The sequence below is a fragment of the Labeo rohita genome, chromosome 23, assembly GCF_022985175.1.
Source record: "Labeo rohita strain BAU-BD-2019 chromosome 23, IGBB_LRoh.1.0, whole genome shotgun sequence".
In the NCBI taxonomy this organism is placed as follows: Eukaryota; Metazoa; Chordata; class Actinopteri; order Cypriniformes; family Cyprinidae; genus Labeo; species Labeo rohita.
In genome coordinates, this window is record NC_066891.1 from 16,801,083 (window position 1) to 16,822,109 (window position 21,027).

Consider the following 21,027-nt stretch of genomic DNA (forward strand, 5'->3'; position numbering starts at 1 on the left):
TATTTTGTTAATGTCCTACCATAAGTATGTTAAAACTTCATTTTTGATTGGTAATATGCATTGCTAAGAACTTCATTTGGACAACTTTAAAGGCGATTTTCTTAATCTTTTGAGACTCCTGATTTTCAAATAGTTGCGTCTAGGCCAAATATTGTCCTAACAAACCACACATCAATGGAAAGCTTATTTATTCAGCTTTTAGATTATTTTAAATTCTTAATTTAAAAGAAATCGACCCTTATGACTTGTTTTTATGGTCCAGGGTCACATATTTTAAAGCTAGATTAAGGACATTTTTATATAACACTTTTTGTACTGTTGGGTCACCACTTAACGTCCCATGTAAATTCTGGGTCCTAAAGCAAACCAGTTGAAAACCACTGAGCTGAATAACTACATAACCTTCTAAATGGGTGGTTAGTTCCTTGGTCCACAGGAGAAAAGTCATAGTGTGCTGTAGCAGGGATGGTTTTAAAATATTCTTCCCTTCTCTAAAGACCCGCCTCTCTTTATTCGTGTGCACCTAGATTAATATTAAGGGAGGTGTTTGATTGGAGAAAATGTGCAGGCTTCTTCGTTCGCCACTGGGGGGCTGCAGTCTTGCCAGGTTGCCCGCTGCCGCTCACAGCACTTCAACTATCTGGAGCTTCACGCTGTCATTCGTCAACCCGTGACAAGCCCGAGATAATACGCAGCAGGGCAGAGGAACAGATAGCAGCCCTCGCTGTGGTCATATATCAGACACACTGAAACACAACACTCTATGCTCTTTTTCTGCTTGTGTTTCAAAACCCAGTGAGCTGAATTTTTGGGCATCACAGACACATTCGAACACAGACTCTCTTAAAGGGACAGTTCACCCCAAAATGATAATCAGTTACTGACTCATCAAATCTGTCATTCCAAATCTGTATGACACGAGGATAATAAAAATCACCAGATTTTAATTTAAAGAACTATCTACCGTCTGTTTTTTAGGTAACTACAATGCCTTCTAAAAGTTTGGGATCAATAATTGTTTTTTAAAATATTGTAAATGTTTGTTTGATTTGTTGCCAGATGTTTTAAAGCATAGCAAAGCTGCCTTTTTAATCAAAAAAACATTAAAAACAGCAAATGTCGTAAAATATTACAATTTGAAGTAGTTTTTCTATTTGTAGATATTTTTAAAAAATAATGGAATTTCCAAATAAAAAAAATTATTGTATTTAGATCCGTGTTTTCATGCAAGTAGCATGTTTTCATGATCGACCACTGCTGTTACTCAGTGTATTTGAGTAGTTAGGTCCATTATTTATTTATTATTTATTTATTTATGAGCTTAACTACTCACATTTTTGTGAGAAAAAAAAAAAAAAAAAAAAAAAAAAAAAAAGTTTGAACAGTAGGACTTTTAATGTTTTTTTTTTGTTTTTTTTTAAAAGAAGTCACTTCTGCTCACCAAGCATTTATTTGATACAAAGTACAGCAAAAACAGTACAATTGTGAAATATTTCTATTATTTAAAATAACTTTTCTATTTGAATATATCTTAAAACGTAATTTATTCCTGTGATTTTAAAGCTGAATTTTTAGAATCATTACTCCAGTCGCATGATCCTTCAGAAATCATTCTAATATTCTGATATGCTGCTCAAAAATATTTATTATTATTATTAATATGTTGAAAACTGCGGAGTAGAATTTTATCAGGTTTCTTTGATGAATACAAAATTTACAGCATTTGTCTGAAATAGAAATTTTTTGTAACATTATAAATGTCTTTAGCACTTTTGAATTTAAAGCATCTTTGCTAAATAAAAATAATTTCTATAATTCTGTATAATGTTACAAAAGCTTTTTATTTCAAATAAAATACTGATCTTTGGATTTTTCCATTCATCAAAAAATGCACTGCTTTAAATATCGATAGTAATAATAATAATAATAATAATAATAATAATAATAATAATAATAATAATAATAATAATAATAGTAATAATGAAAAATGTTTCTTTAACAGCAAATCAACATATTAGAATGATTTCTGAAGGATCATGTGACACTGAAGACTGGAGGAATGATGCTTAAAAATTGGGCTTTGATCACAGGAATAAATTACATTTTAAAATCTATTCAAATAGAAAACAGTTACTTTAAATAGTAAAAATATTTCAAACTTGTACTGTTTTTGCTGTGCTTTAAACCAAATAAATGCAGGTTCGGTGAGCAGAAGAGACTTCTTTTAAAAACAAACATCTTACTGTTCAGAATATACATAAACTGTCACATCAGACTATATATTTCTTAAACTGCATTACTAAAATGGCTTACAAGATTAAAGGGTGTTACATATGAAATGCCAGTAACAGAGCATTACTGCGGGATCTGACAGAAATCTCCAGATAAACTGTGGCATGGGAAAAGAAATAAAATGGCACGCTCTTTCTTTCAGCAGCCGAAAGTGCTGCGGGCTAGTCGAAGGGAAGAGAGGCTCCGAGGGCCGTGTCGAGCGGCTGAGGGAGACGGGTGACAAGTGACCCTGAAGAGGGGATGATTCTGTCATTTCTGAGACAGTCACTGTCACTTTTATTCACATTTCAAAAAGGAGCGATGGAAAAAGAGCAGGAATAATGAGGCCGTGGACCTGCAGGCTGAAAGAGAGAGGGAAAGCGAGGGATGATAAATAAATGAGGAGCAGCGGGGCTGGTGCGAGCGTCCAAGGTCAGGGGTACATTTACACCTGTCCCTCAAGGCTGCAGGGCTGCAAAAGCACAACTTGAAATCAGATCGGGGAAGCGGTGTCCTTGACAGTGCAGTGGTGGCCTGGCTGGGTTACAGACGGGGAGGAGGGGGCGGCCCGCCTGCCCCAAACAGCCTCCTGCCGGGCGCGCGCACCACCGAGAAAAATACCAACAGTGGTGTAATCGAGGCCTGCGCTCATGCAGTATTTATTCAGCGTCTCTATTATTCATCTCAGACAGACTGTTATACAGTTCGCTTCACACAAGCTTCTCCCGCGTACATTAAAAAAAAACAGGCCCACACTCAGTTAAACATGCCAATGTGAATCGATACGCACAGGCTAACTGATCTTTTTAATAGGCTCGCTGGCAGCATTAACACGAAACCTAATTTTAAAATTCCCCTTTTCAGCGAGTGTACACGTATGTACATATATACTCACAAACATGAGTATTGATTTAACTAGGACAAGAAACTGTGGCTTATTAAAGCCTCTTGAGATGGAAATGAGATGGTAAACATTTAGGACACTTTTTGAATATTTATGTTCAGAAATCAAGTTCACTTGATGACTACGAAAAGAGTTGAGGGCACTGCAGACGTTGGTTTTCCTTTAATTTTAATATCTGAAGTGCAAAATGCATTCAGGTACTTGGATCAAATTGAAGTTTCTAATGCAAGCTGACCAAGACTTTGTTTCCCCCCCTCCTTTTCTTCTCCCTTGCTGGGAAGATTTATTCCACAGGCCATAAACAGGATGCAGCTGCCCTGTTCTGCTGGAGGAGTTGGAATCCTGAGTGCTTTTCAGTGGACGACACACAAAGCCAGTGAAAATCCGGCCTTCTCTCGCCACATAATGAAGAAAGTTAACTTGTTCACTCACCACTTCATCCTCTGACCAGCACTTCTCAATCAGCTTGGGTACTGGTTTCTTCACCAGCCGCTGCAGGGCTTTGCCGGCATCATAGCTGCTCTCATGAAGCTGTTTGAAAAAAGACAGATCACAAATTTACATTAATGATAGTTATTTTAGAAATCTACCTTTACTGTAGTAAGTTACTTTTTTTAAAAATGAAGTCAGCTATACTACCACTTACTGTTTAACTACCCAACAATACAATCATCTGAAAAAAGCATGTGAAAAAGTTTGGGTAATAGTATAAAAACTTACAATAATATTTAAAAAAAAAAAAAAAAAAAAAAAAAAAAAAACTAGAACATGCCCTAATTTACCCATAATGTGAGTTGACAAAACTAAATACTAGTAAACACACTAATTTAACCATAACTTACTAAAAAGTAAGTACTGAAAATACTAAAAAGTGATAAATCCAAAAAAACACCTTGAGTTGAAAATACTAAAAACGAATAGAAATAAAGCTTGTGCTACGTATTAATAATTTAACTATTTTATCCTCATCTTGTATTCTTAATTTTTAATTCAAATCAATTTTTAAATGATGATAAAAATGTTATTCCTTGCGTTTATTGTTTTTTGATTATTTTAATAAGTTCAATAAAAATAAATATATTAAAATAAATACAATGAATGAAAATTTAATAAAACTACATAAGACCTAAATTTAACTTTGCTGAAAACACTAAACACAAAATACACACACAAAAAAAAAAAAAACTGAAAACATCCCAATTTAATCCTAACTTGAGTCAAACACTAAATGAAACTAGAGAACACTAATTTACCATTAAAACATTAAATACAACTAGAAAACACACATTTTTTGCCTAATGAGTCAAAAATACTGAAATCTAATAAAAGACAGAAAATACCCTAATGTAAGCAAGTTTAAAAAAAAAAAAAAAAAAAAAAAGAAAATCAAGAAAACATCCCCATTTTCAAGTCAAACAACGGAATAAACCTGAAGAACACTAATTTGACAAACATTAAAACAACTAGAAAATGCAACATTTTTTGCCTAACTTGAGTCAAAAATACTGAAATCTAATAAAACTAGAAAATAGCCTAATTTAACTAAACTAAAAAAAAAAAAAAAAAAAAAATAGAAAACATCCCAATTTAACCCTAACTTGAGTCAAACACACTGAATTAACCTAGAGAACACTAATTTAACATTAAAACATGAAATACAACTAGAAAATACACAACTGTTTTTCACCTAATTTGAGTCAAAAATACTGAACTCTAATAAAACCAGAAAATACCCTAATTTAATGGCAACTTCTATAAAAAAGAAAACATCCCAATTTAACACTAACTTCAGTCAGCCGTACTAAATGAAACTAGAGAACACTATTTTTACATCACAACATTAAATACAACTAAAAAAATACACTTTTTTGCCTAATGAGTGTAATAAATTTGATAAAACTAGAAAATAATCCAATTTAACTGCAACTTAAAAAAAAAAAAAAAAAAAAACCTAGAAAACATACCAATTCAACTTAACTTCGAGTCAAACACTAAATAAAACTAGAGAAGACAAATGTAACATTGAAACATTAAACACAACTAGAAAATACACAATTTTTGTTACACCTAATGAGTCAAAAATACTGAAATCTAATAAAACTAGAAAATCCCTAATTTAACTGCAATTTGAGTAAAAAAAAAAAAAAAAAAAACTATACAAATCTAACAAAAATAGAAAACATTCTACAGCAGCATTTAAAACCGGGTCATGGAAAAACAGCAATGCTACATTTTAAAGACACAAATACTGGATGCTTGATACTAGAAGTGTGAAACTATACTGCAAACAGCTAATGCAAAACAGTTAAGTTAGTAGAGTGGCTACTTTTAGCTAGTTACTCCACAGCTGATTGTTACAATGTGAGGAAACGGTCATATTGGATTGCTATCGACTCCTTTTTCCCAGCGTAAGGACAGCCTGAACACTGTAACAGTGATTGGCCCCTATAAACGTGTCAGATAGGGTGAGTTTGGACAGCTGGACTGAAAATCTGAAAGCTATTAAGTATTGAGCAGGCAGATGAGCGTGAACTCAAATAACCTAAAATATACTGCCAAAAAGCAGCCACGCAAGCCTCAAGGATGACGCCGAAAAACACTGCAATATGACTCAGAACGACCAGACAAGCTGCTTATTATACAACCCGTTAACAATGGAGCGTATTGTCGCAAACTGATGTCACTTACTATTTAAAGGCCTAATGTTTCCCACATTAGGTTTGTTTACAAAAACGGTCGAACGCAGAAGTGCTAAATCCTTTTTCCTGTACCTTTACTGGAGATGTTGGTCAGTTGAAAACACACAGTTCGGCATTGGCGATCATTACTAATATGGCTACAACAAAGCAGCTTGTCAGGTACCAGACTGAGGCACGAGGCAGCTCGTGCTGGAAGCACATTGGAATTGCAGATGAGTGGAAAAAGGTCAGGAAACGGTGAACCTCAGCTCACATTAATTCTCAGCTTATCCACTTCTCAGACAAAATGGAAATGTCATGTTTATTGCATTTCAGGTTCATTTGTCCAATGCTTTTCTTAAAGGCTGGCGAAGACAAGGAGAGGAATTGGTTTGATAATGGCTCGCAGGCTGTCCGACACGGGCGGCATTAGCATATCACGCTGTACGTTCTGTATTTGACCAGTGGGGGCTGATAAATTCGGCTTTGCGAAAAGCTCAGCTGTCTGGGGCCACTGCACATTAATGAAGCCATGAATTACACCCCTCTTGTTCAGACATCTTACAATCGCAGACATCACTGAGGAGGCTCTTCAACACCAATTTACTAGCGTGTTTTGATGGCCCCTGGTGCCTGTGTCTTTCCTGAGGCGAGGCTGTGTTCAGAGAGCGGCAGCCTGTGGTGCACCGCTGAGAAGGTGAACAAATGTGAGCGAAAACGCTGAGGGATTTTTTTCATCTTTTGACAATTAGGCATGAAGCCTGCTAGGGACATCTTACTTCATTGTGTCTCTTTGGTGCTGGGCGCTTAATTGGCCAAGACAAATTGGGTTTCAGCTACTGTACAAAGCAAGTAGAGGGAACTTCGATGTGCAGAAGACAGCATACAGACAGATTTAAATGACACTGAAGGTTAAAAAAACAAACAAACAAAAAAAATACATGTCACAACCATAGACCACACAATTACTAAAACTGGGAAGTAAATAGAGCCACAAAACCTATGTAATAATCTCTTTTAGATGCAGAACACTGTTAAAACTATTTTCCCCCGAGCCTGAGTGATTAGTTATATAGAAAATGGCTCTTCCTGAAACCTGTGGTCTATCTGTTAAACCACTCCGCTGCCTGTACCGCTTTATGGTTTTGACATTATGACATTTTATGGTTTCTCAACCGTGAGTAATGTGACTGGCCTAATTCCTCTTTGTGTTTTTACTAAATAGCTCTACAGTAAAATGACAATAAATACTGGTTATAGCATAACAAAAACGCACTCGGACTGAATCACCACTTACAAAGTGGCAGATCAGTGCCTGAAAAAAATGCACTGTTCAGCAGTAACATTTTACTGGGAGGAGGATAAGTCACTTGATACTAATGAATATGATAAATCGAAAATGACCAGATAATTAAAAAAAATGACTAAATACACTACCAGCCAAAAGTTTTTGAACAGTAACATTTTTAATGTTTTTAAAGTCTCTTCTGCTCACCAAGCCTGCATTTATTTGATCCAAAATATAGCAAAAGCAGTAATATTGTGAAATATTTTCACTATTTAAAATAGCTGTTTTCTATTTGAATTTATTTTAAAATGTAATTTATTCTTGATCAAAGCTAAATTTTCAGCATCATTACTCCAGTCTTCAGCATCACATGATCTTTAAGAAATCATTCTAATATGCTGATTTCTAAATTATATCAATATTTAAAACAGTTGAGTACATTTTTTAGGATTCTTTGTGATCCAAAGATCAGCATTTATCTGAAATAAAAAGCTTTTGTAACTAATAACTATACCATTCAAAAGCTTGGAGTCACCGTATTTATTTTTTTATTTATTGGGAAAGAAATTATAGAAATTAATACTTTTATTCAGCAAGGACACTTTAAATTAATCAAAAGTGATGATAAAGATATTTATAATGTTACAAAAGATTTCCATTTCAGATAAATGCTGTTGTTCTGAACTTTTATTTATCAAAGAAACCTGAAAAAAAAAAAAAAAAAAAAGAATTGGAATTTTCGGAATATACTCATTTTAAATTATTCAAATAGGCAACAGTTATTTTAAATAGTAAAAATATTTCAAAATTTAAAATGCAGGCCTGGTCAGCAGAAAAGACTTTCAAAAACATTAAAAATATTATTGTTCAAAAATTTTGACTGGTAGTGTAGGTCAACATGGTTTTACCATGCTGTTATCATTATTATTAAAAGGTTTTAACAGCAAGCAAAATCATAACCCAAACAATTAAAAAATTAGTTCACTTTCAGAATAAAAAAAAAAACCCTGATAAATTAGTCACCCGCATGTCATCCAAATTGTTCATGACTTTCTTTCTACAGTCAAAAAGAAGGTTTTTGCAGAAAACAATCCAGGATTTTTCTCCATATAGTGAACTTAAGTGGGAGTGGGAGAACAGGTTGAAGGTCTAAATTGCAGTTTCAATGCAGCTTCAAAGGACTCTACACAAGAACTTATCTAGCAAAACAATCTGCCATTTTCTAAAAAAATAAAAATAAAAAAATAAAAAAGTATATACTTTTTAAACCACAAATGCTTGTGTTGCACTAGCTCGACTTTACACATTAAGTAGACTCATAGGAAAGGTCACATGTAACGTAGGCGGAAGTACGACCCAGTGTTTACAAAGCAAACATGCAAAGAAAGTCAAATGCCCTTTACAAGAAAAAACAAACAAACAAACAAAAAAAACATGAAAAATGAGATGGAGTTTTTCACCCTACACTACCTTTTTGAGTAAACAGAGAAATTACTAACCACACATGAACTTAAGTCGAGCATTTATTGTTAAATTTGTTTGGAAAATGATTAATCGTTTCGCTAGATAAGACCTTTATTCCTCAGCTGGGATCGTGTAGATCCCTTTGAAGCTGCATTAAAATTGCAATTTGGGCCTTCAACCATTGATCCCCATTAAAGTCCACTATACGGAGAAAAAAATCCTGGAATATTTTTCTCAAAAACCTTAATTCTTTTCAAATGAAGAAAGAAAGACATGAACATCTTGGATGACATTGGGGTGGGTAAATTATCAGGAAGTAGAATAATAGAAACATTATTATTCTAAAACACTACAATAAAAACAACAATTTATATGCTTTGGCATAGAAGCTAATCACTCATCAGAATGAAACACCACTCCATTCTCAGATTGTCACATCTAATTTTAGCATTGGCAAAAACAGCACCTGCAATTTTAAATCTGGAGTGAAGGTCAGTTATGCTGTCAACTTACAGTGTTTAATGCGTTAAGTGTAGTGTCGTCTCGTGAGGCGGCGAGGCAGCCGTCCTCTGTTGACCCCCCATCACACATCCCTGCAAACGCTGCCATGCTCCTGCCAGCCAGAGAGAGAGGGAACATTGATGAATTCAAAGCTGGCAGTGACACATTGTACAACATGACTGAAAAGCATCGGCTGACGGTGGGACTTACCTGGCTGCCCGCAGGTACATGAGCAGGTCACAGTCGTTGACCCCCGGCATCCAGACCAGCTCCTCATTCTCTGTCACGGTCTGACCTCCAGGAGAGGGAAAGGGCTGGAGCTCTGGCAGCTTGGCCTAATTTGGCAAAGAGCAAAGGGGACGGACAGCTGCGGTCACAACACAAATAGCACTAGCGTTGAGTGCTAAATATCAATTTTCAAATTCATTTAATCTCCACATGCATCGAGCCGACGGAGGGGTGCAAACAATCACGGATGATTAAAGACCTTGCCTGAATCAACGAGGCAACTAAGCATTATTCAGCTGTAGAAATGTGTTTAAACTTCTCTACACTCTTAAAAATAAAGGTGCTTCACGACGCCATAGAAGAACCTTTTTGTCCAAATGGTTCCATAAAGAACCTTTAACATCTGAAGAACCTTTCTGTTTCACAAAAGGTTATTTGTGGCTAAAGAAGGTTCTTCAAAGAACCTGTGACTGAATGACTCTTTGTGGAACCAAAAATGGTTCTTCTGTGGCATCGCTGTGAAGCATGAGCAAGCATAACTAACAGACATACAATACTATTACAAACAATACTTTGTTTGGGGTCAGTAAGATTTTTATGTGTTTGAAAGAAGTTATGCTCACCAAGGCTGGCTTTCCTGGATGAAAAATACAGTAAAACCAGCAATATTATTACAATTTAAAGAGATAGTTCAGCCAAAAATTAAAATTCTGTTATTAGTTACTCACCCTCATGTCGTTCCAAACCTGTAAGACCTTCATTCATTTTTGGAACACAAATTAAAGATATTTTTGAGGAAATCCGAGAGCTTTCTGACATTTTCTGCATGTAATTAGCATGTTCAAGAGCCAGAAAGGTAGTAAAGCCATCGTTAAAATAAAATCAGTGGTTCAACCGTAATTTTATGAAGCTACAAGAATAAGAATTGTTGAATAAAGTTGTTATTTTTGTTTTCTTTGGGCACAAAATATTCTTGTAGCTTCATAAAACTATGGTTGAGCCACTGATGTCACTTGGACTATTTTAATGATGTCCTTACTACCTTTCTGGCTCTTAAACGTGGTAATTATCTACGCAGAAAATATCAGAAAGCTCATGGATTTTATCAAAAATCTCTCAATTTATGTTTCGAATATGAATGAAGGTCTTACAGGTTTTACAGAATGTTCATTTTTAGGTGAACTATTCCTTTAAGACAACTGTTTTCCATTTCAAAATATACTAAAATGTAATTTATTCTTGAGCTTGCAAAGCTGAATATTTTATAGTGTTACATGATCCTTCAGAATTCATTCCAATATGCTGATTTGGTGCTCAAGAAACATCAATATTAAAAACAGTTGTGCGGCCTAATATTTTTCTGGAAACTGTGTTAATTTTTTTCTAGGATTCTTTGATCAAATGCAAAATGTTTCATAACATCATAAATGTCTTTACTGTCACTTTTGATTAATTTAGTGTGTCCTTGCTGAACAAAAGTAAGTATTTCTTTAATATTTATCACACGGACCCCAAACTAGAGATCTGTTCGAGATATAGTAGACACGCTGAATGGCTTAGAATAGAATTAGCATGCTTTCACCCATGTTTCTTGAACATTGTGTCCCAAACCCCTAGACTAATCTCCTTCAGTAAAACGCTGCCAGGGTAAAATACGAAAATCATGCGCTCAAATAAATCCAAAGACCTAACCTCAAAAGTCATTTCCTAACACATAAGTAACATTCGGTTCTAAAGTCTTACAGATCCGTTCCGTGTTGGATCAATATCCATGGTGCGCTAGCCTGTAATGGCCGGCCCTTTGGAGTTTTATTACCGCAAACTTCATCTAAAGTCATTTGAAGTAACCCTGGGCAGAGGTCCTGCCGCTGGTTTCACTCCACATGATAACTCGAACGGATCTCGGGGAGGATATACACTATAAAACATCTGACATTAATTGCTTAGTGGCGCTCGGTCTTTTTCATCGTGTGCCATCTTCTTTAGCGATCTTCCTTTTGGCTTTTCAATTTCAGACCGCTGTGACCATTCCTAATTCCCATAAAACACTGCTGAATGTGTCTAATAAATCCCACACCCTCCGTGCAGCCAATTTCCAAACACACTATTCCATATGGATGCTGCACTGCATGAAAAATCCATCAGCCATCTTCTTGAATGCACAATGAAGACACGTTCGAGTTAAGCATGCAGGTGACAGAGTACCAGCGGTAATATCCAAGCAGTCCTTGCGCTTGTCAATCAAGCCGCTGCTTAACATGAGCTTCGGATATCGCCGTTCAATCCACACCACAAGCTTTTAATAAGCAATGTCAGGGAAGACAAGGTTTCGGATAACACGCTAAGCATTTGTAAAGAGACATACCTGGTGACTGGGACCGACTCGAATCTCCCCTTGTGTACTGTTTAATCGCCTGAGGAATAAAAGAAAGAGAGAAAGAACAACGTAAGTTGGTTATGAAATGTTGCATGTGGCATTTACCCATATAGATCTTCCATAAATGTGCATGTATGCAAATTGTATAATATCAAAGGTACACATTTCTAGTAATTCTGCAGTTAATTCTCATATTGTATTTTTAATACATACTAATGTACTGTATTTTTAAGTAATATTTGTGCTTTCCCCAAATTTGTCACTACCGAAATACAGTAATGTATAATTTAATAAGCAGGGTTACACTGCACATATCTTCCTTGTAAATATATATTTTTTCTATTTTATTAAAACGTTTTCAGAGGTAAATCAATAATTACAATTTTAACAATATTTCAATTGTGATTCATGAGATGCGTTTTATTTTGAATCCAATTTTTCTTGTGAAAAGCAAAAAGTTGATCATACCGATGTCAAAGTTAAGGATTCATTAGTTTGAATAAACATTGAACCAAACATCAATCTTAGATAATTCAGTGTACTTTGACAAAATATCCCATGACTGCACATTTTCGGTAGTGACAATAACGTTTTAGTAGCAACCACATCACATTACAGAATTTGCTAATAAGCACATGGTTAGCTAGCACAGTTCTAAACAGTTGTAAATACATTAAAACAAAATTTTATGGAATAACACCCAAAAAAAAATATAAAAATAAATAAATAAATGTCACTACCGAAACACTACTAAATATTTCGGTCGTGACTGTTTTGGTAATGACAATTTTAGATACTTTTAAAACTAGCTCAAAGATGCTAATCAGCACATGGTTAGCTAGCACAGTTCTGAACAGTTGTACACATATAAAAACTAAATGTTACGGAATAACACCCAAAAGTTTAACTGCAGAAAAAAGGTGTTTGGTAGTGACACACAGATTTTCAGATTTTGAACATTTATTTCAAAATGATGGGGCCTATCAATTCACCATGGAGCTATGAGAGAGGGGTACACAGGAATATTACCCAATCACAAATGTAGGGGTGTAGTTAAAATCGGTCTCAACCACTCAACTAAAACATATACTGTTTTGGTAGTGACATGAAAGTTACAAATTTTTCTTTTTTGAAATTCACTTTTTTTCCAAATCAAAAGATATTTTTAAAAGCAACAATGAAATAAAACACAAAAAATACTTTAATATCATTTTCATAAGTTGAAATTTAGAGGTTAGGTTTCAGGACAGCCACATCCCAACTGAAAGTACCCAATAAATTATGATTTTATATATATTAAGCTTACAGATATTTTAACATTTATTGTGGGTTTCAGTAGATAATAGAAGGATTCCAGTAAACATCTAAGATTTGAATACTTAAAGGCTTTTTAAAAAGTGTTTTTTGGTTGTGGGATAACAGTTTGCACCAATAAGTATAAGTGTCATAAGTATACGCAAGCTCTTGGAGTTAAGTACAGTGCTAGTTACCTCTAGTTACTTGGGACTTAAATTGTATTAGCATTAAAAGCCAAGATTGTTAACCTTCAGGCCATAACAACCTTTCAGCAGCTTTATGTACAGGTTTTTACCTCTCTAAAACATTTTCAACGCCCTGACGGTGCTTTTTAGGGTATTATACGGCTTTAGCAACACAATGCAATAATCACATTAATGCATGATTCACATTAATGCACAATAGAGCCTGAGAGGAAATGGTGTGGATTTACATCTATAGACCGAACAAAGGCACAAAAGGTGGCGAACAGCACAGTCGAAGCGTCTCATTGTTTTTGTGGAGGTACACTACAAAAGCCCCCGAAAGGCCAGATGATAAGCAGGGGGAGAGGAGCCCTGAAATGGCTGCTGTTACAAACCCGTGGCAGTAACCATGGCAACTACAATTTAATAATAGTGTTCCGATCTCCAGCTGCAGTGGATTAAAGAAAATGACAAGATGTTCCTTTTGAAAAGCCTTCCCCACTCCGTTGCCACGGCAACAGTGCTGATTTTCATATAGCCAGGCACAGAGCGGGGCCCAGAAACTGTCACTATGATTTGCGTCCAGAGTAGCTCTCGCTCCACCGCCGGGCTGGCTGCCCGAACCTGGCTGCAAAGTGAGGAGAGGTTAGGGCCTCAAATCATATCCCCCTTCATCTGAGTACATTTCATAAACAACCTCTCTCTCTCTCCCTCCGGCGAGCGATCCACTAAAAACACGAGCTCTGTCAATGGAGGAAATTCCAGACTGAAACAAATATGGCAGACAGATGAAGAAGCGGCAGACAGGCCTGCATTAAAAGCTTTTCAGCATTGAGCTGTTTAAAGTTTTAAGAGTCTGATTCTAATGCTCGTGACTTCTATAATGAAAGACAAATCCACATGAAATAAATCGCAAGGCAAGCATTATGGCGCTCTTGTCTGAAACCGAATCTGCTGCGAGATGAAGGCGATAGCGGAGGGGAGAAATCGCTCGGCCGGGTTCCTAAACATTCTGCAGGCTCTGCATTTTCAGAGGCTCTGAATTAGGCAGCAAAGCACACAAGAGCCATAGAGAACGATCTGAAGCCTGCCACAGTAAGATCGCATACAGAACAATCCCTCCGACATGTGTCAAGACAAAATTTGCCTATCTAGTGTTTTCTATAGAATGATTAAACTGTGTTACAAGAATAGAAGTTGCAAAAGAGAGATATTTTTAAATTTAAACCTACTGCAAACCTAATATACTTCATATAAATAGCATTAACAATAACACTTTAAAATTTGTCAATAATTAATGCTACATTACATTTCTGAATGGATGCTTTTCACAAGACTGTGACGACGTGTCTCAATGGTCATCAGCATCATAAATCCATTTTTTAAATTTTTTTTTAAAAAGTATGTACATTTATAACACTATTCTAACACTAACACTTTGTATTATATCACCTTTGCATCAATTTACAAAAAAAAAAAAAAAGCGTGTTTCTAATGCAGCGTCTACGGGAGGGACGATAAATTTGAGATCGTTCTCTCTTCTGACTGCCATCAGTTTACAATCTACTTTTTTTGAAAGCTGTGAAAACACTATTGTGGAGTTTTTCTTTTGTTTTTGCATTCTCATAACATTTGCAGTATTCTCCCATTCAGTGCTCTTAAAGTTCACCCAACTATGGTGACTTCCGACGCCGGGAAACACGGAAATGTGAAAAAGGTCTATTACAGAATCATATCGTTTTGAATTTATATTAACATTTATGCATTTTGTGGGAATCAAACCCATGACTTTGATGATGTTAGCACCATGCTTTATTGTTTGAGATGCAGTAATACTTTAATGTGAATAATTCAAATTTTTGTTACTGAATAACATTCATAAAACTAAATATTATATTTTCATATATATATATACACACACACACACACACACACACACACACACACAATCCATAAAATGTCTTATTAGGTTACTGTTAGCACAGGAAAATATTCACTTAAATGAATCATTAATAAACCTATTAATAAATAATGCATTTTAATGAACCATGTCCATTTCACAGGTGTAACTAAAACTCCCAGACAATCCTGACATTTTGACTGTGAACTTACACACTACGTAACAAACAATTTTTGATTATAAACACAGTCAAAACCACACATACAGCACCTCAATATCATGGCAAAAATGTTATTATATGGTTTCTAGGTATTTGACTGAAATACAGTAGTATAAATACATTTAGTTTACATGCACAAAAGCTTAATCATAAAAATACTGTAATTATATTCAATTACTCCTCAAATACATTTAATACATGTCTACTTTAATAATGTGTGACCCTGGACTACTAAACCAGTCATAAAGGTCAAATTTTTAAAACTGAGATTTATACATCGTCTGAAAGTTTTCCAAGGATGGAAGAGTTGTTAGGATAGAACAATATCTGCCCAAGATACAACTATTAAAAAAAAAAAAAAAACAACTAAATACTGAGAAAATAGCCTTTAAAGTTGTCCAAATGAAGTTCTTAGCAATGTACTAATCAAGTTTTGATACATTTAAATTATAAATATACCAAATATCTTAATGAAGCATGATCTTTACTTAACATCCTGATGATTTTTGGCATAAAAGAAAATGATCATTTTGACCCATAAAATGTATTGTCTATTGCTACAAATATACCCATGCTACTTAAGACTAGTTTTGTGGTCCAGGGTCACATATAATGAATTCAATATGAATATCCCACATTTTTGCCACAATACCATGGTGCATTCAGTGTTACCTCAGTAAATCCACTGTAAGTTATGGCCTTCTGACTGTATCGTAGTGCAGTGTTTCTCTTGTTTGTCAGCAATGTTTAATCTAGCTTTAAGCTAGTTTAAATCATAGAGCCATTTGTGTTTGTGTTTTGAAAAAAAATTAAATTGTGATCGTTATCATTTTATCGCCCAGCTCTAGCTTTCACCCATGTTTCTTGCACATTAAAACAATCCTGACATTTCAACTATGAACTTACGCACTATGTAACAAACTATTTTTGTGCAAAAAAAAAAAAAAAAAAAAAAAAAAAAAAAAAACTATGACCACATGATGAAGTGAAGACCTCATCTGACTCGACATGTGCGAACACTTACGCAAGACGTTTCCTGGCTTGACATCCCTAAATCAAAAGGTCAGAAAATTGCACTGGACGGGCAAATGAAAAACACCAGCGTGATATTCCTGACATACATGCTTCAAAAAGTCTAGGATCACATACAATGCTATCTTGGTGTGCCTCCATTATAAAACTCACACCAACATCTTAAATATGTACTTTGTGGTACTCATTACAGAAAACAGCTTACACATATTTTAAGTTCATCAAACAAAAAACAAACACAATGCACTGTCATGTCCTTTAATTGCAACAGTACCTCTAGCACATGAAGCGCTGTCAACACAAGCACAACATCCTGCATATTTTGACTCGACCACGCGTACGGCAATCAAGCCTGGCCACGCCCCCTCCATCAATATCCTCCAATCACCGCACGACTCCGAAACGCTTATAACACACTGAATAAACACAGCGAGCGCCTCAACTTTATTTACACACCTCCTAAACCCTTCAAAAACAGCGGATGCTTTTATTATACGTCTTCAAGTGAGCACAAAGCACCCAACTCTATTCTACGCCATGTCATCCCGACTGTAAACACAATACAACGTAACGTTGCTGCGAAGTCATAATACGACCGTCTCTATTACATTAATTGTCAAAAACAAAGTTAAGACGCTTATGTCAGACAATTCGCGTTGCAAAGCGCATACAGAAACACTAATATGAAAGCAGCCTGCGAGGCTGACGTTAGCAGAGACGGCTAATGCTACTGACAGCAACATATAAACAACCGGACAGCGCTGTCAACGCGATTTAAAGCGCGGACAGCTGTTTCTAAAAACAAACACGTATATAACATTACAAGAGGCGAACGAGGCGGTACGTACAGCGTGACGCGCGCCGATCGCTTAACAGGTGAAGACGGGCATGCTAACGTACCTGCGCGGACTGAACAGGTCGTCCATGTCGGAGCCAGAGCTGCTGTTTTATTTGACAGAGTGAGGAATAAAGTGTCCCCTCGCACCTATTTGTGTAGGTACTCAAAATGGAGGCTCACGCATTCAGGCAGCTTTTTACACTGAGCTTGTGCCGTGACCGACAGACAGCACTGAGCATGTGCCGCGACCTCACACACACACGCAGAGGAATCACAGCCCATCTCTCCTGCTCACACACACCATGCTGCTGCTGCTGCATACCAAACAAGCGGGAGGAGGGAGTCGAGAGGGCGATAGACTGTGATTGAGTGGGGGACCCGTGAAGGGGGCTCCCAACCAGCAACTCAACACCGTTCCTCCTCTGTTTATCAACCGCAGCATCTTATTACCCCTCAAACTTCCCCTCGCCTCTCCCCAGGCTCCTAATGCACCCCATTATTGGAGCATCACATGACTATGGTAATGGGTCCTACTGTAATCTTGCTTTTTTTCCCTGACACAAGCATCAAGGCTATGATTGTAATACACAAAGGAATGGGGGGTTTAACTCTATTCATTCTCAATATGCTTGGACATTTAATAGAGATGTCACATTATGAGCGTGGAACCTTTTTTTTTTGGTTGATATCTGCAAATAAACAATGTAATCACTATAAAAAGACAGTGGAACATGCATAATATATATATATATATATATATATATATATATATATATATATATATATATATATATATATATATATATATATATATATATATATTTATTTTTTTAATTTAAAAAGTAGCCTTTTAACTACAAACACAGCCATTTTAAAACAAATCATTGTTTTCTGTACTGTAATGCAGATGCACAACAGACACAAGGCCGTAAAATATTTAATGGATGGAATTCGAGTAAAACCTGGATGATCGCTACGGTAGGTAATAACCTTTGAAAGGTGTCTTACGTTACATTATTAATACTACAACAGTGCGACTAGCATGTCAGATCTGGTCATGCGGTAAACATCCTACAACATCCATTTCCTGTCATGTATTGGTATTTTAATTTATTATAACATGTATCTGTGAGAAAAGGGCTTATGAGTCTTCACAAGCTATAGCAAGCTAGCTTAAAATCAGATTCCAAGAATCAGTATATTTTATGGTCAAATATTAAAGTATACACTTCCAGTCAAAAGTTTTTGAACAGTGAGATTTTAAGTTTTTTTTTTAAAGAAGACTTTTCTGGTCACCAAGCCTGCATTTATTTGATCCGAAGTACAGCAAAAACAGTAACATTTTGAAATATTTGTACTTTTTAAAATAACTGTTTTCTATTTGAATATGTAATTAAAAATATAATGAAAATGCAATTTATTCCTGTGATTTCAAAGCTGAATTTTTAGCATCATTAATCCAGTCATATGATCCTTCAGAAATCATTCTAATATTCAGATTTGTTGCTCAAAAAACATTTTTTATGTTGAAAATAGCAGAGTAGAATTTTTTTTCAAGTTTCTTTGATGGATAGAAAGTTCAGAAGAACAGCATTTATCTGAAATAGAATTTTTTGTCTTTTGATCAATTTAAAGCATCCTTGCTAAATAAAAGTATTAATTTCTATCATTTCTTAACCAAAAAAAAACAAAAAACAAAAAAAAAAAAAAAAAAAAAAAAAAACAACAACAACAACAACAACAACAACAACAACAACAACCCCAACATTATACTGATCCCAAGCTTTTGAATGGTATAGTTTATAATGTTACAAAAGCTTTTTATTTCAGATAAATGCTGATCTTTGAATCTTTCTATTTATCAAACAAAGAATCTTGAAAAAAAATTCACTCAACTGTAAATACTGATAATAATAAAAAAAAAAATGTTTCTTGAGCAGCAAATCAGAATATTAGAATGATTTCTGAAGGATTATGTGACTGGAGTAATGATGCTAAACATTCAGCTTTGAAATCACAGGAATAAATTGCATTTTAAAATATATTCAAATAGAAAACAGCTATTATAAATAGTAAAAACATCTCAGAATTTTATTGTTTTTGCTGTACTTTAGATCAAATACATGCAGGTTTGGTGAGCAGAAGAGATTTCTTTAAAAAAAAACATTAAAAATGAATCTTACAGTTCAAAAACTTTTGACTAGTAGTGTATAATATATAATATTACAGTTAAATATTAAAGTTATATATTCTACCATTCAAACGTTTGGAGTCAGAATGTTTTTTTTTTTTTTTTTTAAATTAATGTTTACTCCAAGTGATAATAAAGACATTGATAATGTTACAAAATAATTTAATATCAAACAAATGCAGTACTTTTAAACTTTCTATTAAAAATCTTTAAAAAGATTCCATAAAAATATTAAGCAGCACAACTGTTTTCAACACTGATAATAATAAGTGTCTCTTGTGCACCAAATAAGCATGGATTTCTGATTTTTTTTTTAATTGTAATTTTTATACATAATTTTTCACATTTTTTAATCAAGTAAATACAGACTTGGTAAACATAAGAGACTTTAAAAACATCAACCCCAAACTTTCAAACAGGAATGTATTTGTGCAATTTACAATGCAAAATTCTCCAAAATGCTGGAGATGAAAAAAATGCAGACCTCCATTGTCACAGACAGGCTATAAAACAGAGACCTTATTCTTCATGATTCAATCTATTCTTCAAACTGCCTTCATGCACTCCTGGCCAATTTAGAGTGAATAAAGCAAACCAGCAACTGCACACCTGATACGAATCATAAAATCTCTATTTGTAAAATACTGCAAGAGAGGATCTGAAGACAGAACATGCCTGAGGAGGGCTGATTATTGAAGTCAGTAAAGGCTTACCTGGTTTCTGGGTTATATCCTAAGATGTAGAAGAAAGAGTCGATTCGTGCTTTGAACTCCCTGGCAGCAAATATGTCAGAAAAGTGTGAAATGTTACATTTCCCCCTGCAAAGAAATAGAGCAAACAAATCAGTGTCACAGTGCAAATACATTCCCAGATTTACTCTTAAAGGAATAGTTCACTCAGCGTTCCCATATGCTGTTATTTGCCATTTTTTGTGTGTAAATAATCATTTTAATTTTGGGAATGACAGATTTCTAATGTGGTAATCTCAAGTATCACAGCATTCCTGTGTAGTTGTATTGTTTATGCCCTTTCCCTTCATCCTGTTAGACAAACAAAAGGTGACAGACACCACAGGCTTTTCAAACAATGCAGAGCGAGAAACCTCTACGAATTGTGACATTTTTACAATCTCCCCTTTCTGCATTTTACATTTCCAAGTCAGGCGCTATCAAAATAATAGGCATCAGTGTTTTTGCACTGGTTCAATACCTTGCTCATGAGATGAAAGGGACGTGAGGTTTAGAGCAGGCATTACGACATGCTAGCGGAATTCATTGAGTTTATCTAAAGCCCTGTAATAAGTCAAATCAAAGGGCTCTCTGTGCAGCAGAAGTTGCAGCTAATTTGCCCTGAAATCAGTGGTTCAGAGCTGTGGCTTAGTGTGCTGCCTCCAGATGGTTTCAGTTAAGACAGAGGGAAGGAAAGAAGGGAGGAAGAGAAAGAGAGAGAGGGGGAAAATACATCACATGGGTAAAGACAGACGGAGAAGGTCTGGTTTCTTGACAATAAGCATGCCTGTACTCTTTTTCCTGAGCCTCATCGCGAAAGAACGTAATTGCTTTCAGTAATGCTTCGCATGCAGAATCGCTGTGAAATGGTAGTCTGTACTGAGACGGCCACTGCTGTAGTGAACAAGGAGAGGATCAAAATGTCT

At 35.3% G+C, this 21,027-nt stretch overlaps 1 protein-coding gene across 10 annotated transcripts in view; it reads right to left on the reverse strand.

Annotated features, from left to right (window-relative positions):
- The window catches only part of rerea (arginine-glutamic acid dipeptide (RE) repeats a), a 195,263-nt gene that overhangs the window by 26,589 nt on the left and 147,647 nt on the right, over positions 1-21,027 (reverse strand). For 7 of the 10 annotated variants that reach the window (XM_051097329.1, XM_051097330.1, XM_051097331.1 and 4 more), the window contains exons 6-10: positions 20,087-20,191; positions 11,700-11,748; positions 9,317-9,441; positions 9,119-9,218; positions 3,608-3,706 (exon numbers count right to left, since the gene is read on the reverse strand). In XM_051097329.1, coding sequence (XP_050953286.1) covers positions 3,608-3,706; positions 9,119-9,218; positions 9,317-9,441; positions 11,700-11,748; positions 20,087-20,191 — 478 coding nt within the window. Of the gene's footprint in view, positions 1-3,607; positions 3,707-9,118; positions 9,219-9,316; positions 9,442-11,699; positions 11,749-17,244; positions 17,485-20,086; positions 20,192-21,027 lie in introns of those variants that run through there. The other 3 variants (XM_051097337.1, XM_051097336.1, XM_051097335.1) reach the window with 2 other exon arrangements.